The sequence below is a fragment of the Rhynchophorus ferrugineus genome, unplaced genomic scaffold (assembly GCF_030347505.1).
Source record: "Rhynchophorus ferrugineus isolate W39M unplaced genomic scaffold, kcgeb_rfMv2 rfM1, whole genome shotgun sequence".
Lineage (NCBI taxonomy): Eukaryota > Metazoa > Arthropoda > Insecta > Coleoptera > Curculionidae > Rhynchophorus > Rhynchophorus ferrugineus.
The window spans coordinates 71,800,928-71,813,323 of NW_027472580.1; the positions used below are offsets into that span (position 1 = coordinate 71,800,928).

A 12,396-nucleotide genomic window follows, 5' to 3' on the forward strand; every position below is an offset into this window, starting at 1 on the left:
GAATCAGTTATATAAATATGTACCGACTTTCCTGCCTTTGTGGAATGAATTAAATAACGGACTTAAAACCATAAACGATCATGAATTACCTGATTTAATGTTAGTATGTAAAGTTTTGCATATTTCACCAGCAAACTTTAAAACTTTCAAATCAAGTTGGATGATGTTAACAAGGAATGACATGAGGACATTCGAAAAGCTAATAGAACAACTATACATGTTTGAAAGAAATTTTACGAAACTCAATGATGTAAAAGTTTAACAGGAAGTTTTAGTGGTAAAATCAAGTAAACCAAATTAGAGTAAAACAATTAAAAAAACAGTTTAAGGTCAAAAGTACTTGTAACTATTACAAACAACCGAGCCATTGGATTAGACAATATCAAAAGTGGATTGCTGATGGACGACCGTCTAAGGATGCAACAGCAACAGGGACAAATACACTACTATTAACGACATTCGGTGAAATTTTTTCTACAGAAGTAGATGAAAACAGTTGGTTGATTGACAATGGATCTAGAAACATCTGACAAACAAGTCAGATTATTTTGTCAGCTACGAAACATTCAGTCAACCACAATCAAAGAATAAAGAAATTTAGAAGTGAAAGTTATATGGAAAAATCGGGTCCCACGTTTAAGCTTTTCGGAATCCCCGTTACACGGCCAAATGTAAATGAAAAATGCAACATCTATATGTGTGCTTCTCTGTCGTTCGGCCTCGGTATTAATAATTCTAACCTAAGCAGTTAGCGGTCATTTTTGGGTGATATAATTTGTATTGTTTATTTACGTCAAGTTTTTAGGTATGTGTTTTTATATATATTTGACAATTACTTTAGATTGCTCTGTGTATTTTAATTTATTAGTGTAATAAAAAGAAAACCTTAAGGGGATCTCCTATGTAGGTCCAGGAGTCCAAGTTTGTAATCATTTTAATGATGAAGACTATAGACCAAAAAGTGGAAAGCCAGGGCTGAAACAAGATGTGATTCCTACTAGCAATTTAAATAGTAATTAGTTTGTTAAATAATAATGATTTATTGCATTGAAATAATTAAGTAATATTTATTGAAATTATTTACCTTTACTACAAGACTAGGAACATATGTCCCTAATGGTAATATTAAATCACATAAGTTTTTTGAGGCTGATAGATATATAGGAGATTCTTCCACCCCAACAAGACCCAGAAGTAAGTATATAAGAAGAAACTTATCTTTATTATTAGAGAATGGAAGTTCTAACTTGAAATGTATATGTTCATTTACAGATAACTCAGCCTGTACCTTCAGTTTCGTTTTAGGTTTGATGAAAAACTAATGGCTTTATCCTTATTAAAATGCAGTGGCAGCGGATATAAACTGTTATCGAAGATATTCTGTTTGCCTTCTAGAAGAATATTAATGCAGATACTGAATAAGGTTCCTTTTTGCTGCTTGAGTAGTAACCTTTAATTTTGGTCGTTAGTTCAAAAACTTGACTGTATAGACCGAACTGCAGTTGTCATATTTGATAAAATGTACCTCAATTTAAGTAGGTTGTTAATTTAGTTGATTCTAAAAAATAATATAACAGAACCATTAATAGTTATATTATCTTATTTCAATGTTTGTTTTAAATATTAGAGAGAAGATAATATCAGTGGATTATGTGTTTTGGGTAGTGGAGATATCTCTGTGATTATATCAATGTGTTTATGGTCAAGGAAAATTAATGTAATTGTAATATATCAATAAAATCTATTTAAATATTTTTTTTTATTTTCCCAGTAAAATTAAAAGAATTTTTTTTAATTTCCTGCTAAAAATTTTTACTACACATGTTTAAATTTCCCGCTCAAATTATTCCCGCCGTAACTAACTGTCATAAGGGCGCCACAGCGCCCTCACCCGTGCATTCCGAGTGTAACTTAGAACCAATTTTAACATAGGAGATGCGCTTCTAAGTTTCTTTATTCTATGACCACAATGCATTAAAAGTGCCGGAAAAGAATTTTTAAATGCGTATGGAAAAGGAACAATTCGGTTCTCATCAACAGTTGAAGACAGATGTGAAGAAATAACATTGGAGGATCTCTGGTATGTGCCGAATATTTCAAAAAATTTTCTGTTCTAGCTGCTCTTGAATTACACAAAGCTTGAAAGTCTTTGAATGATTATATTCTAATAGCATAAAATTTAGTCAATACAAGCGAAGTTCCTGAGACTTATGAGTTCACTGTTCAAGTTTGGAGAAACTTCACAATCAGGAAAAGAAGATAATGCAAAGCAGAAGTTTCCTTGCAAAGAAGCAGTCGGGGCATTAATGTATCTAATGCTTGGGACTAAACCAGATCTGGCCTACAATCAGGGACAACTAACTACGAAACCATGTACAGATCGAATCCAGAAAATGCTAGCTTGGAGTGCATCAGTGATGCAGATTTCAGAGGTTGCTTAAAAACAGGTTGATCAAGATCCGGAGTTGTCATAAAGTATTCTGTTGAGGCAATTTCATGGTTAAATCAAAGACAAACTACGGTGGCAACGTCAACTACTGAAGCTGAGCTGTAGCTGCAATTGAAGCTGTTAAAGAGATTGTTGACACATCCTAAATTTCATCGCAGAACTAAACATATATTATTATATATACATATAAATATATAATATATATATATATATATATACATATATATATATGATATATTTATATATATTTATATATATATATATATATATATATATATATATATATATGATATATTTATATTTATATATATATATATATATATATATATATATATATATATATATATTTATTATAAAATAGTATATATATTAAATCAATAAAGCTGTTTGTTAAAGTAATCTCAGAATATAAATTAATACCCTAAAATCTCAACACTCACTATTGAATATTCCACTATTTATGAAAATTTTAACTTTTAAAACTGGACACGTTTGTTGACGATTTCCACAAAAATACGAAAAATGCGATGATGACTCTCTCTGTCAAAAATTAAAATAGTAAAGTGAAACTCGCCTTAATATGCTTGAAGCGGTAGATTCGAACATTTTTAAAAAGTATAAATTATCATCATTGAATCTTGAATTTAATAAGGTGTATTGAAACAGGTTATTTACAGCTGTTTTAAGAGAGATAAATTGCTTAAGGGAATAACATATTGCAGTATTACCAACGCGGTCTTTTGTACGAATCTACGTATTAATTCCAACTGCATTATAATTGCATTTTTACAATAAAGTTCCGAGTACCAAAGAAACGATAGATACAAAGTTGTTATATAATCTCTTATTCACCTAGCTTGTCAATACCCGACGAATCTACCAGTTGCTGGTAATTAGTAGCCTTGCCAGAAACTAAAATTTCGTCAGTTATCTCTGCTATGTTCCTCATCGTAATAATGTCTTCCGCTGGTTCCACCGTATATAGATAACCAGGTTCAAACTCCCGAGCCAGCTGATATAGCTCTAAAATATCTGGGGATTTCAAACTATTTTGTTCCCATAAACTTTGTAAATCTGTTTCCATTATCCATTTAGTTTTTCCACGATACTATATAAACATAGTTTTAATAAAATACGCTTATTATAAGAAATAATATCCACTACAGACCTTTCCCATCGAATTTTTTGTCTTGGTCTTCGTTTGGAGATCAATTGCAAGTTGAAATACACAATGCATTAACTGAGTACTACCCTCCTTTTTAGGATACCACATTTTATAGAGCCGCAATAATTTTGCTGCTATTTTAAGACCCAAAATCTGTAGATTGTTTGATAATCAGAATTAGCTTTGAATTATTACCACAAAAATAAAAATATTTTCCTGTTGTTACCTCAAGTATCTCTTTAGCAACAAGCTTAGACCAACTGCAATTAGTTTCAGCTTTAATCGAGGGCAACCAGTGATCGTTATTTGCACCATCTAAAGTTAATAATATACTATTATCACCAACACAAATAATCATTAAGGAAACCATATGAGTAAGTTCACTTTTAGCAGCCATATTGAACAAATATACAACAAATTTTATTTAATAACTGATGAGCTACATTTGAAAAGATGACAAATTTTGAAAAAATGTGACATTTTGTGATCTAATAGAGAATATTTCCAGATTTGCAATTAATAAAACAACACTGTATTGTCCAATACTAATGGAAATTTTACTACACAAATAAATATAATTTACTTGACAAAAGACTAGATAAGGGTATAAAGTTATATATTATTAAAGACATATATTAAAATGTGACTTCTACTATTTCAATTCAAATCGACTATAAAACAAATATTCCAATATGCCATGATTTTGACCAAATAATCTGTAAAATCAGGTAAATAATTTTGGATAATCTATATTTATGGTACTTAATAAAATAATTTTTAAAACAGAATCCAAATCTTATTATACAAGAAAGTTGTTTTGTGTGATATAGTCAAAGAACAGCAAACTATATGCAACACCCAATACTGCAAATAATTAGTAATTCTATTTTTTAAACTAATTATTTGAAATATTGAGAATAATTTACTGTACCATATCTATTATATTCACCACTCACTAATCTTAAGTAAAATTCTACTATTGAATACACCATACATACTTTGTAGTCATAAAAACCCTAAAAACCAAGTATTCTCAACCGTTTGTTAAAGTAATGTGTATATTCCAAAACTAGGAAATTAACATTTGTTTAATTCTAAGAATTCATGCATTTATGTGGATAATTACAACTGTGTTTTTGTTAATTACAATACTGTTATACACTATATATCATATCTGATTTCAAGTATATATTTACTATTGGCAATATTGCTTATAACGTCTATCAATTCAAAAACTTGTTCTCACCATCATCTCGCTAGTAAACATTTTTTTAACATATACATAAAACTTTTATTGAATGAATGGAAGTAACATTTTCAATTATTTTAATATTGTAATTAAATACTGTATTTTAATATGCAATGTCATGTAAATAGCAACACAATGGATGAATTAAAAGGACAATATAATTCTACATTACCTAGTTGTAATGGTAGTATACGAATTGAAGATGCTTTCCAGAGGATTAAAAAGCTTATTATAGCAATTGAAGAATATATAGAAACCAAAGCGGAAGTGAAAATAATACAAATCAACCAGTATTTGCAGGTAAACTCGTTGCTGTTAATTTATTTTTATCTTTAGTTAACTTAATGGAATATCTAATGTCTTAGGCCCTAAGTTTAACTTTAGACTTGAGTATATTCGACCCTCACACAAATTTAGCTGGCAAATTTTTTATTAGTTTATATGATTTAATGAATACTCTTGAATCAAGAAGCATGACAAGTTGGTATTGCGTAGATGTTCTTATTAATGCTTGCAAAAATCACACAGCAAGAACTGCATTGATAGAGACTTACCAATTTTTGCCTTGTCTAGCTAGGCTAATTGGAGATCAATTGTCGAATGAAAAGAAAACAAGATTACTTCGACTTATGCAGGTATAATTATACATTTTAAAAAAGCACTTATATGGTTTTCTATAATATATTTTTTACAGGATATGACCTGTGGAATCAAAATACATTGGCAAATTCCACACATGAGCCATTTAATTTCATATCTTTGCAAGTGGATAGAAAAGGGAGAAACTGATGTGGTAACACTTTCTATGGGGTTATTAGTAAATTTGTGTTATAGAAATATATTGACAGTATACATTTTGCAAAGGAATGTTGACTTGAAGAAGTTTATAAGAATATGTTTATCTTTAAAGGTTACAATCATAAAATAAACTAATATATGTTATACAAATAATTAATATTTTAGGGCCCTCTTGTAGAAGTATATGTTTGTCAGATTAGTATAATTTTAGAAAATATTTCTGGTTACATACCTGCAGAAATTTTATTGAAGTTGATAGATTGTACTTTTGTTGCTGTTTCAGAAGCATATAAAAAAGAAGATAGTATTTTACTTCGCCAAATTACAGAATTTTTTACTGAAAATATTAAAAATAATCATAAAGATTCATTGAATGTTTACCAAAAGTATTATGATAAAGTTGAAGCATTATTAGATGTGAGTGTTTAATCATTATTGTTACTATATAGTAATATATTGATAATTTTAGATGATTGAAAATTCCCAAGATAAAATTAAAGACTCTGAATGTACTTCAGTAGTCTTACAATTTCTTGATTTTCTTATTGAAATGGAAGTACCAGAAGTATCAGCTCACTTTCTAAGAATAATATCAACTGCTATTAAATGGATTCAAGAAAGTACCGTGTCTTTTCAAGCCTTAGCAATTTTGACGACAATAGCAAACAACACGGATGTGAAAAGTGAAAATGAAATATTAACAGCTTTAGCAGTTGGTTTGCCTACATTTATATTGTTATTAAATTCTTGTAAAGATGATTCTATAGTGCTACATTCTGAGTATAATAAAAGGTATGTTAAAAAAATGCTTTATTCCAAAATATAATTTTAATGCATTCAACATTTTGCAGATTAGGCGCTCTTTTACAGCTACTTACTGTTATAATACAAGTTAAAGAAATATCAAGTAAGTTAATCAGCGATCTCCAAGAGGATATTTTTAGAAAAATATTCGCCCCTTTACTGGGTGACGATTCCCCGCGTCTCAGTGAAAATACCTGTAGTATTGAATCTGTTAATTTGTATATTTATGCTTTAAAGTTCCTAACGCAATTGGTAAATTGCGATAAAAGTTGGATGGAATTTTTAAACAATTTGTTGTCTAATAGGTAAAAATATCATATAATATTTAATATTACAAATAGCGACAGTGTATTTTTAGTCAGATACACGTAATACTCGCTAAAGCTATTTGTCAAAGCCCATCAAATGTTAAAAAACTAGCACTGGAACTTTCAAATCGATCATGTGCTGAAGGTGTTTCAGCAGCACTCACAAAATCTCAATCTATAATGATTAGCGGTAATCCTTTTTTATTTATATTCAATACTTAGAACATTTATTTATTTAAAATACAATGAACTAAATATTCAGTAATTATTTTTAACGAATTAATATTTTAGATAAGAATGAATGTAACAATACTAATCACTCAACAACAAACAATGATTTTACCTTTAGCCTACTTTCTGTGAGACAAAATGAAAGGCTGGACAATGTATTAGAAAAGGTTGAGGTAAGTACAGATTAATATGCTACATATTTGGTTATTAATTTTTTGCATTAGTCATCAATAATCTAGCCTAACAGTAACGCTTTATACCCTATTCTAATAAAATCATAATATAGAATTTTTCAATTGAGACGGGTCGACGTTGGCCTGTGGCGGCTATGTTTTTGGCAGCTTCCTATTATTTATTATTCAGTCAGTGATGCTGAATCTATTGCTATCAGTTGCTACTCAATTGAAAGGCAATTCCAAATAATGGAAATTTATTATCAAAATGTATTAGTGCAAAATGGGAACTTCGCCCTGCTCTCATATAAGATCCGGTGCCGTTTGTTTACTGACTGGCTTTCCGCGCATTTTTTTGTGAATCACTATGTTAGGAAGAATGAATACCATGTAGGGAATAACGGAAAGGAAACGGGATTTTGGATTGGCGGCGACATTGATTAGCACTTTTTCATCCCAATCACAGCGAGTACTACAGAACGAATACCACAAATTGAAAATGTATCTACTCGGATCGGGCTCACCGTGAGAAACAATTGAACAACGTAATTGAATCATCAAAGCCTACTTGCGTTTTTCAAATAACAAGGGAATTTCAATAATATCTCATATATAGCAAATTATTTGTTAAATTGAGCTAACCTGATTGCTAATGAAGTAATGATTGCAGCAAACAACTCAATATTTTTAAAGATAATTTTTGTTTTAGAATTCGATAGAAAGTAATAACCTTGGCAATGCAGCAACTTCGGACTTAATGGAGTTGTATAATTATAAACTATCATATTTAGCGCAAGCTGAGCGTACAGCATTAGCAAGTATTGAAGCTGCAACTCGCCATAGTTCGCATTTGCAACATAGGTAAAATTATAAGTAAAACCTTGAATATGTAAAAAATTTGTTTTTAATATCACTGTCTCTCCATCATTATAGACTTACAAGACTGATATCAGAACAGAACCAATTACAACAATCCGAGTTCCGTACTATCCAAAAATTAGAGGAATCTATGAGAAAACAGGATGAACTCAGATCAAATATTAAGGATTTACATAATAGGTAATTAGTTGATTCAGAGTTAGATATAAATTATGCATAAAAAATTATCCATCATTTTAGACTTGAGTCAGAAAAAGGGAAAGTCAAAGCATACCAGTCCCAGGTAACACTGAAAGAGCAAGCCTTAGAAGAACTTGAAACCAAAGTGAAGGATTTGGAAAATAAGCTGATGGAAACTACAAAGGCTAAAACCAGTGTAGAAGAGCAACTGCAGAAACTTAAACAAGTATTTACCAAAGTTGAGGAGAATTACAGCAAGTTAGAGAAGAGTTTGAAAAAGAAGGATGAATCACTTCAAGATGCTAATGCCAGCATCAAAAATTATTCTAAGGTATATAAAATGTCTACAAAATGTCATAAAACTTCTAACTTAAAATTATATGTTAATTTGTAGCAAGTAGCTGATTTAGAGAAATCTTTGAAAGAGAAACAAAAACGCCTAGAGGAAACAACCGCAACATTACAAATGAAATCCGCGATATTGGAAAGCATCACGAAAATGGCCAACTCTCAAATTTAGTAACTAGTACAAGTTTAACTACAGTTTTGCTTCTGAAAATAATGGTGCCTTTTAGCAAAATAATGTATATATTTCCTTTATAATTATATATATATTGTGATATTTTTTGAATAAAAATATATAAGAAACATGTCTTTTAATCTTGTAATTTCTAAATTATAACATTTTTGTTTATAATCATTTGTATGATAACCAGGTTTCAAAACCTTGGACAGTTGCCGCTTTAATAGTTTTAAAGGTTTTAATTATTCCTTCAATAACCCTACTGGTATCAATATAGTATCTTGGTATATTACTTATTGAAAAATAAAACTTTTAGATAATCAAATTTATTTATGGTATATATTAACGGCTATAAAACATATCAATCCGAAAAGGTCAGTATTTAAAATGAACCACTCTTAACGCCACCTGTAAACTAAAAAGATAAGTTGTGAGTCATGTTTTTCTCTGCAAATATTTTAAGTTAAAAAAGTTTATAAATCATAAGGTACGAACAGTATTTACTAATTAAACAAATAATATAAACCAGAAATATCAGTAAAAACATTATATAGGGAAGTAATAAAAAACAATAGACAAAAACATTGTCAATTGACAATTCCAATACACTTCAAAATTTATCCGCGCTAACTTTTATACTGCAACATGCAAGATTTTCTCAACAGTTTCAAAAATTTAGTGAAAGGTGATGAAATCCGCACGGATAATAACGTGTTTAAGTTACATTACAAATTTTCCGTAATACTGTTAATAATATATTCAATTTTATTATCAAGTAAACAGTATTTTGGAGACCCGATAGATTGCGATGTAAGTTACCAAAAGGAAATGGTAAATGTTTATTGTTGGGTTACAGGAACTTTTATTCTAAATGATAATTTTAAAGGTAAAAACATTATTAATACTAGTAAATTTTATATAGTAAGAACGTGTTTTTAAGGTGCGCCTGAATACGAAACTTTGAATGGACTGGGACAAAATATATCCACAAATAATACAGAAAAGTTTATGCTTAAATATTATCAATGGATTTGTTTAATATTTTGTCTTCAAGCTTTGCTTTTTTATATTCCCAGATATTTGTGGAAAACATGGGAAGGAGATCGTTTGGGACAACTAGTTAAAGACTTGCGTAAGACAATTCATAATAATCAGAAAGTTGCTATAAATTATAATAATTGCAGGTGAGCCCTTAATAATAGGAAAATGGTCGCCGGAATATAAGCTAAAAATAAGTGAATACATCCTGGATATTGACTGTCATGATATTTTTGCATATCGTTTTGCTTTTTGTGAGACATTAAACTTTGTTAATCTGGTAGGACATTTTTAATATTATTGCCCGTTTTTAATCAATACTTTGTAGATACTCCAAATAGTTTTTATGGACTGGTATCTTAATGGAAAATTTTCAACATATGGATACAATGTAGCTACAAAACCATGGCCTGTGGCTATGAATGAAGTGTTTCCTAAACGAACTAAATGCATTTACACAAACTTTGGCCCAAGTGGCTCTGCTCAAATTAAAGATGCACTATGCCTTCTTCCATTAAATATTTTAAATGAAAAGTTTTTCTTAATACTATGGTATTGGGTTATCATCTTATTATTTCTTACAGTAGCTGCATTAGTTTATAGAGCAATGTTTATCTACTGGACCAAGTTTCGTACTTATCTTCTAATGGCACAAGTAAGAAGTTTAAGTAAGAAAAAAGCAGCCATTATTACTCAACGTTTAACACATGGACAATTTTTTTTATTATACACTATGGGTAAAAAACTAAACCCCTTAATTTATAAAGAGTTACTTTCCGCAGTACATGACCGAAAAATAAATTATAATGTTGCTAACTCATATAGAATAAACATATAAAGTTTGTGAATTTGTTCAAATGTTAGTTAAAAAGTATTTTACACTTAGTTTTTGTTGTTTTAGAAAATAAATATTTATTTTAGTTTATGTATAAGTTATGAAATATAGTTATATATCTCAACAGTTAGAAAACTATATATATACCAACAAGGAAAGTACTTTGATTTGTTTAATTTTGTAATAGTTAGTTTTAGTGTTTAGGTTAGTTGTTTATTAATGTTAAATAAACTTTTGTAATTAAATAAAATAAAACTTGTTTATGTAATACAAACTTATTAACCATTTATTAATTAAATATAATACAATATTAAAGTTGCACTTGTTGAATCAATCATTTTTACACTCTTTTTAGCTTTTTATAAGCTTCAATTATTTCTTTTTGTTGTTTATCTAACTGCCTTCTAAGGGCTACTGGCAAATGTTTACGTTTGCCTTTTTTATCAATAACCTTTTTAACTTTTACTTTCTGTTCATTATGAGGAACTGCATAGTCTTTATCATCTAATATATTTTTCAGAAGCAAAGCTTTCTCACCAGGCTAAAAAACAAACTGTAATTAAAAAATAAATAAAACTAAAACAACTTACTCTAGGTGCTCCTTCCCTTTTAGAAACTTTTTTTGGTTGAATTAGTACTGGTGGAGCATGAACTACTTCACCAAATTTAACCTGTTCCAACCTTGGAGTTGACAAAGTTTCATTTTGCTGTTCTAACAATTTATTTTGCTTCTTTTGAGCTTTCTTTAAAGCCCATTTTTGTGACTTTGTCAGTTTTTTCTCTTCTGGTTTTTCATCAACTTTGTGTTTACCTTTTTTTGGTTTAGATTTTTTCTCCTTAAGGATTCTCTTTCGTAAAATTTCTAATTCATCAGGTGGCCTTTTCTCAACACCTTCAACCTAAGTTATCTTAACGTAAAATTAACATACATTAATTACTAACTATATACCTCTCCCTTTTCATTTCTCTTAATCTTCACATTATATTTGTCTTCAAAAGCTACTTCTTGTATAGTATCCCTACATATACAATCTATTCTATATTTAAACTGCTTATCAGATTCTCCTGGCAATCGTTTAAATCTAGGTTTTATTACATTTTTCTTTTTAGTTGTATTATCTGCTTCATTGCTTTTATTAAACATTTTCTTTTTATTATACTGACCAATTTTAACTTTATTCTTTAATTCCATTAATCTGAGTAAACTATTAGAAATCTGCTGCTCATCAGGATTTGTTGGTGGAGCATTAATCTTATCTTTAATTCTAAAATTATAGATACATTATAATTTAGACAATGAACAGTTCATATTCTGCTTACTTACTTTGCAAATCTTTCTGCACTCTGCTTTTCTGGATCTCTTATACCTCTGTGTTTTCTTCCGGGGATTTTCCTACCCATCTTAGAATTTCTACAACGATTATATTCATGAAATATTTTATATACAAATTAAAGGTTATGTGTATTTTTAACTTTAAGGTTATAATGTTTGAGTTCTAAAACGCTGCTTCTCTTTAATTTTTATGGCATTAACAACATATACGATTTAAATTTGAATAATAAAACAAATTATTCAAATTTAAATTTTACAGTGTACAGTTCATTATTTCTCCACATGAAACTCAACATGAAATCAAATTATATCTCTTGTATTAAATATAATTTTTCAATTGATATGTTAAGTTACTTTTAACAATGTGTTTTTAGAAACCTATATATGTATTAAAACAGATAGAAAGTATTTAAATAAATAAATGTAATATA

The 12,396-nt window shown here is 29.0% G+C and overlaps 4 protein-coding genes and 1 long non-coding RNA gene across 5 annotated transcripts in view; 3 read left to right on the forward strand and 2 right to left on the reverse strand.

Annotated features, from left to right (window-relative positions):
* Positions 1-4,051, reverse strand: part of LOC143189981 (uncharacterized) — a 34,293-nt gene extending 30,242 nt beyond the window's left edge. The window contains exons 1-3 of the mRNA XM_076394019.1: positions 3,841-4,051; positions 3,618-3,767; positions 3,302-3,557 (exon numbers count right to left, since the gene is read on the reverse strand). Coding sequence (XP_076250134.1) covers positions 3,302-3,557; positions 3,618-3,767; positions 3,841-4,011 — 577 coding nt within the window. The 5' untranslated portion in view covers positions 4,012-4,051. The remainder of the gene's footprint in view (positions 1-3,301; positions 3,558-3,617; positions 3,768-3,840) is intronic.
* LOC143189987 (uncharacterized) lies at positions 597-1,750 on the forward strand. The gene is made up of 3 exons (XR_013004136.1): positions 597-805; positions 869-1,194; positions 1,273-1,750. It is a non-coding gene; the product is annotated as an uncharacterized LOC143189987 (long non-coding RNA).
* A 769-nt stretch (positions 4,052-4,820) lies between the features above and the next one.
* On the forward strand, positions 4,821-8,884 carry LOC143199613 (uncharacterized). The gene is made up of 12 exons (XM_076409542.1): positions 4,821-5,163; positions 5,229-5,498; positions 5,558-5,773; positions 5,827-6,078; positions 6,131-6,453; positions 6,513-6,770; positions 6,824-6,963; positions 7,065-7,177; positions 7,887-8,038; positions 8,111-8,236; positions 8,297-8,567; positions 8,631-8,884. Exons 1-12 carry the CDS (start codon positions 4,972-4,974, stop codon positions 8,754-8,756), a joined length of 2,439 nt encoding a protein of 812 aa, XP_076265657.1. The 5' UTR covers positions 4,821-4,971; the 3' UTR covers positions 8,757-8,884.
* Positions 8,885-9,299: 415 nt separating this feature from the next.
* On the forward strand, positions 9,300-10,770 carry LOC143199619 (innexin inx2). Its single transcript, XM_076409555.1, has 4 exons — positions 9,300-9,645; positions 9,700-9,891; positions 9,944-10,077; positions 10,126-10,770. Exons 1-4 carry the CDS (start codon positions 9,405-9,407, stop codon positions 10,633-10,635), a joined length of 1,077 nt encoding a protein of 358 aa, XP_076265670.1. The 5' UTR covers positions 9,300-9,404; the 3' UTR covers positions 10,636-10,770.
* A 118-nt stretch (positions 10,771-10,888) lies between these two features.
* Positions 10,889-12,116, reverse strand: LOC143199626 (coiled-coil domain-containing protein 137). The gene is made up of 4 exons (XM_076409568.1): positions 11,957-12,116; positions 11,582-11,897; positions 11,223-11,531; positions 10,889-11,173 (listed from the first exon to the last, which is right to left on the reverse strand). The coding sequence occupies exons 1-4, from the start codon at positions 12,031-12,033 to the stop codon at positions 10,973-10,975; spliced, it is 903 nt and encodes a 300-aa protein (XP_076265683.1). The 5' UTR covers positions 12,034-12,116; the 3' UTR covers positions 10,889-10,972.
* Positions 12,117-12,396: the final 280 nt, after the last annotated feature.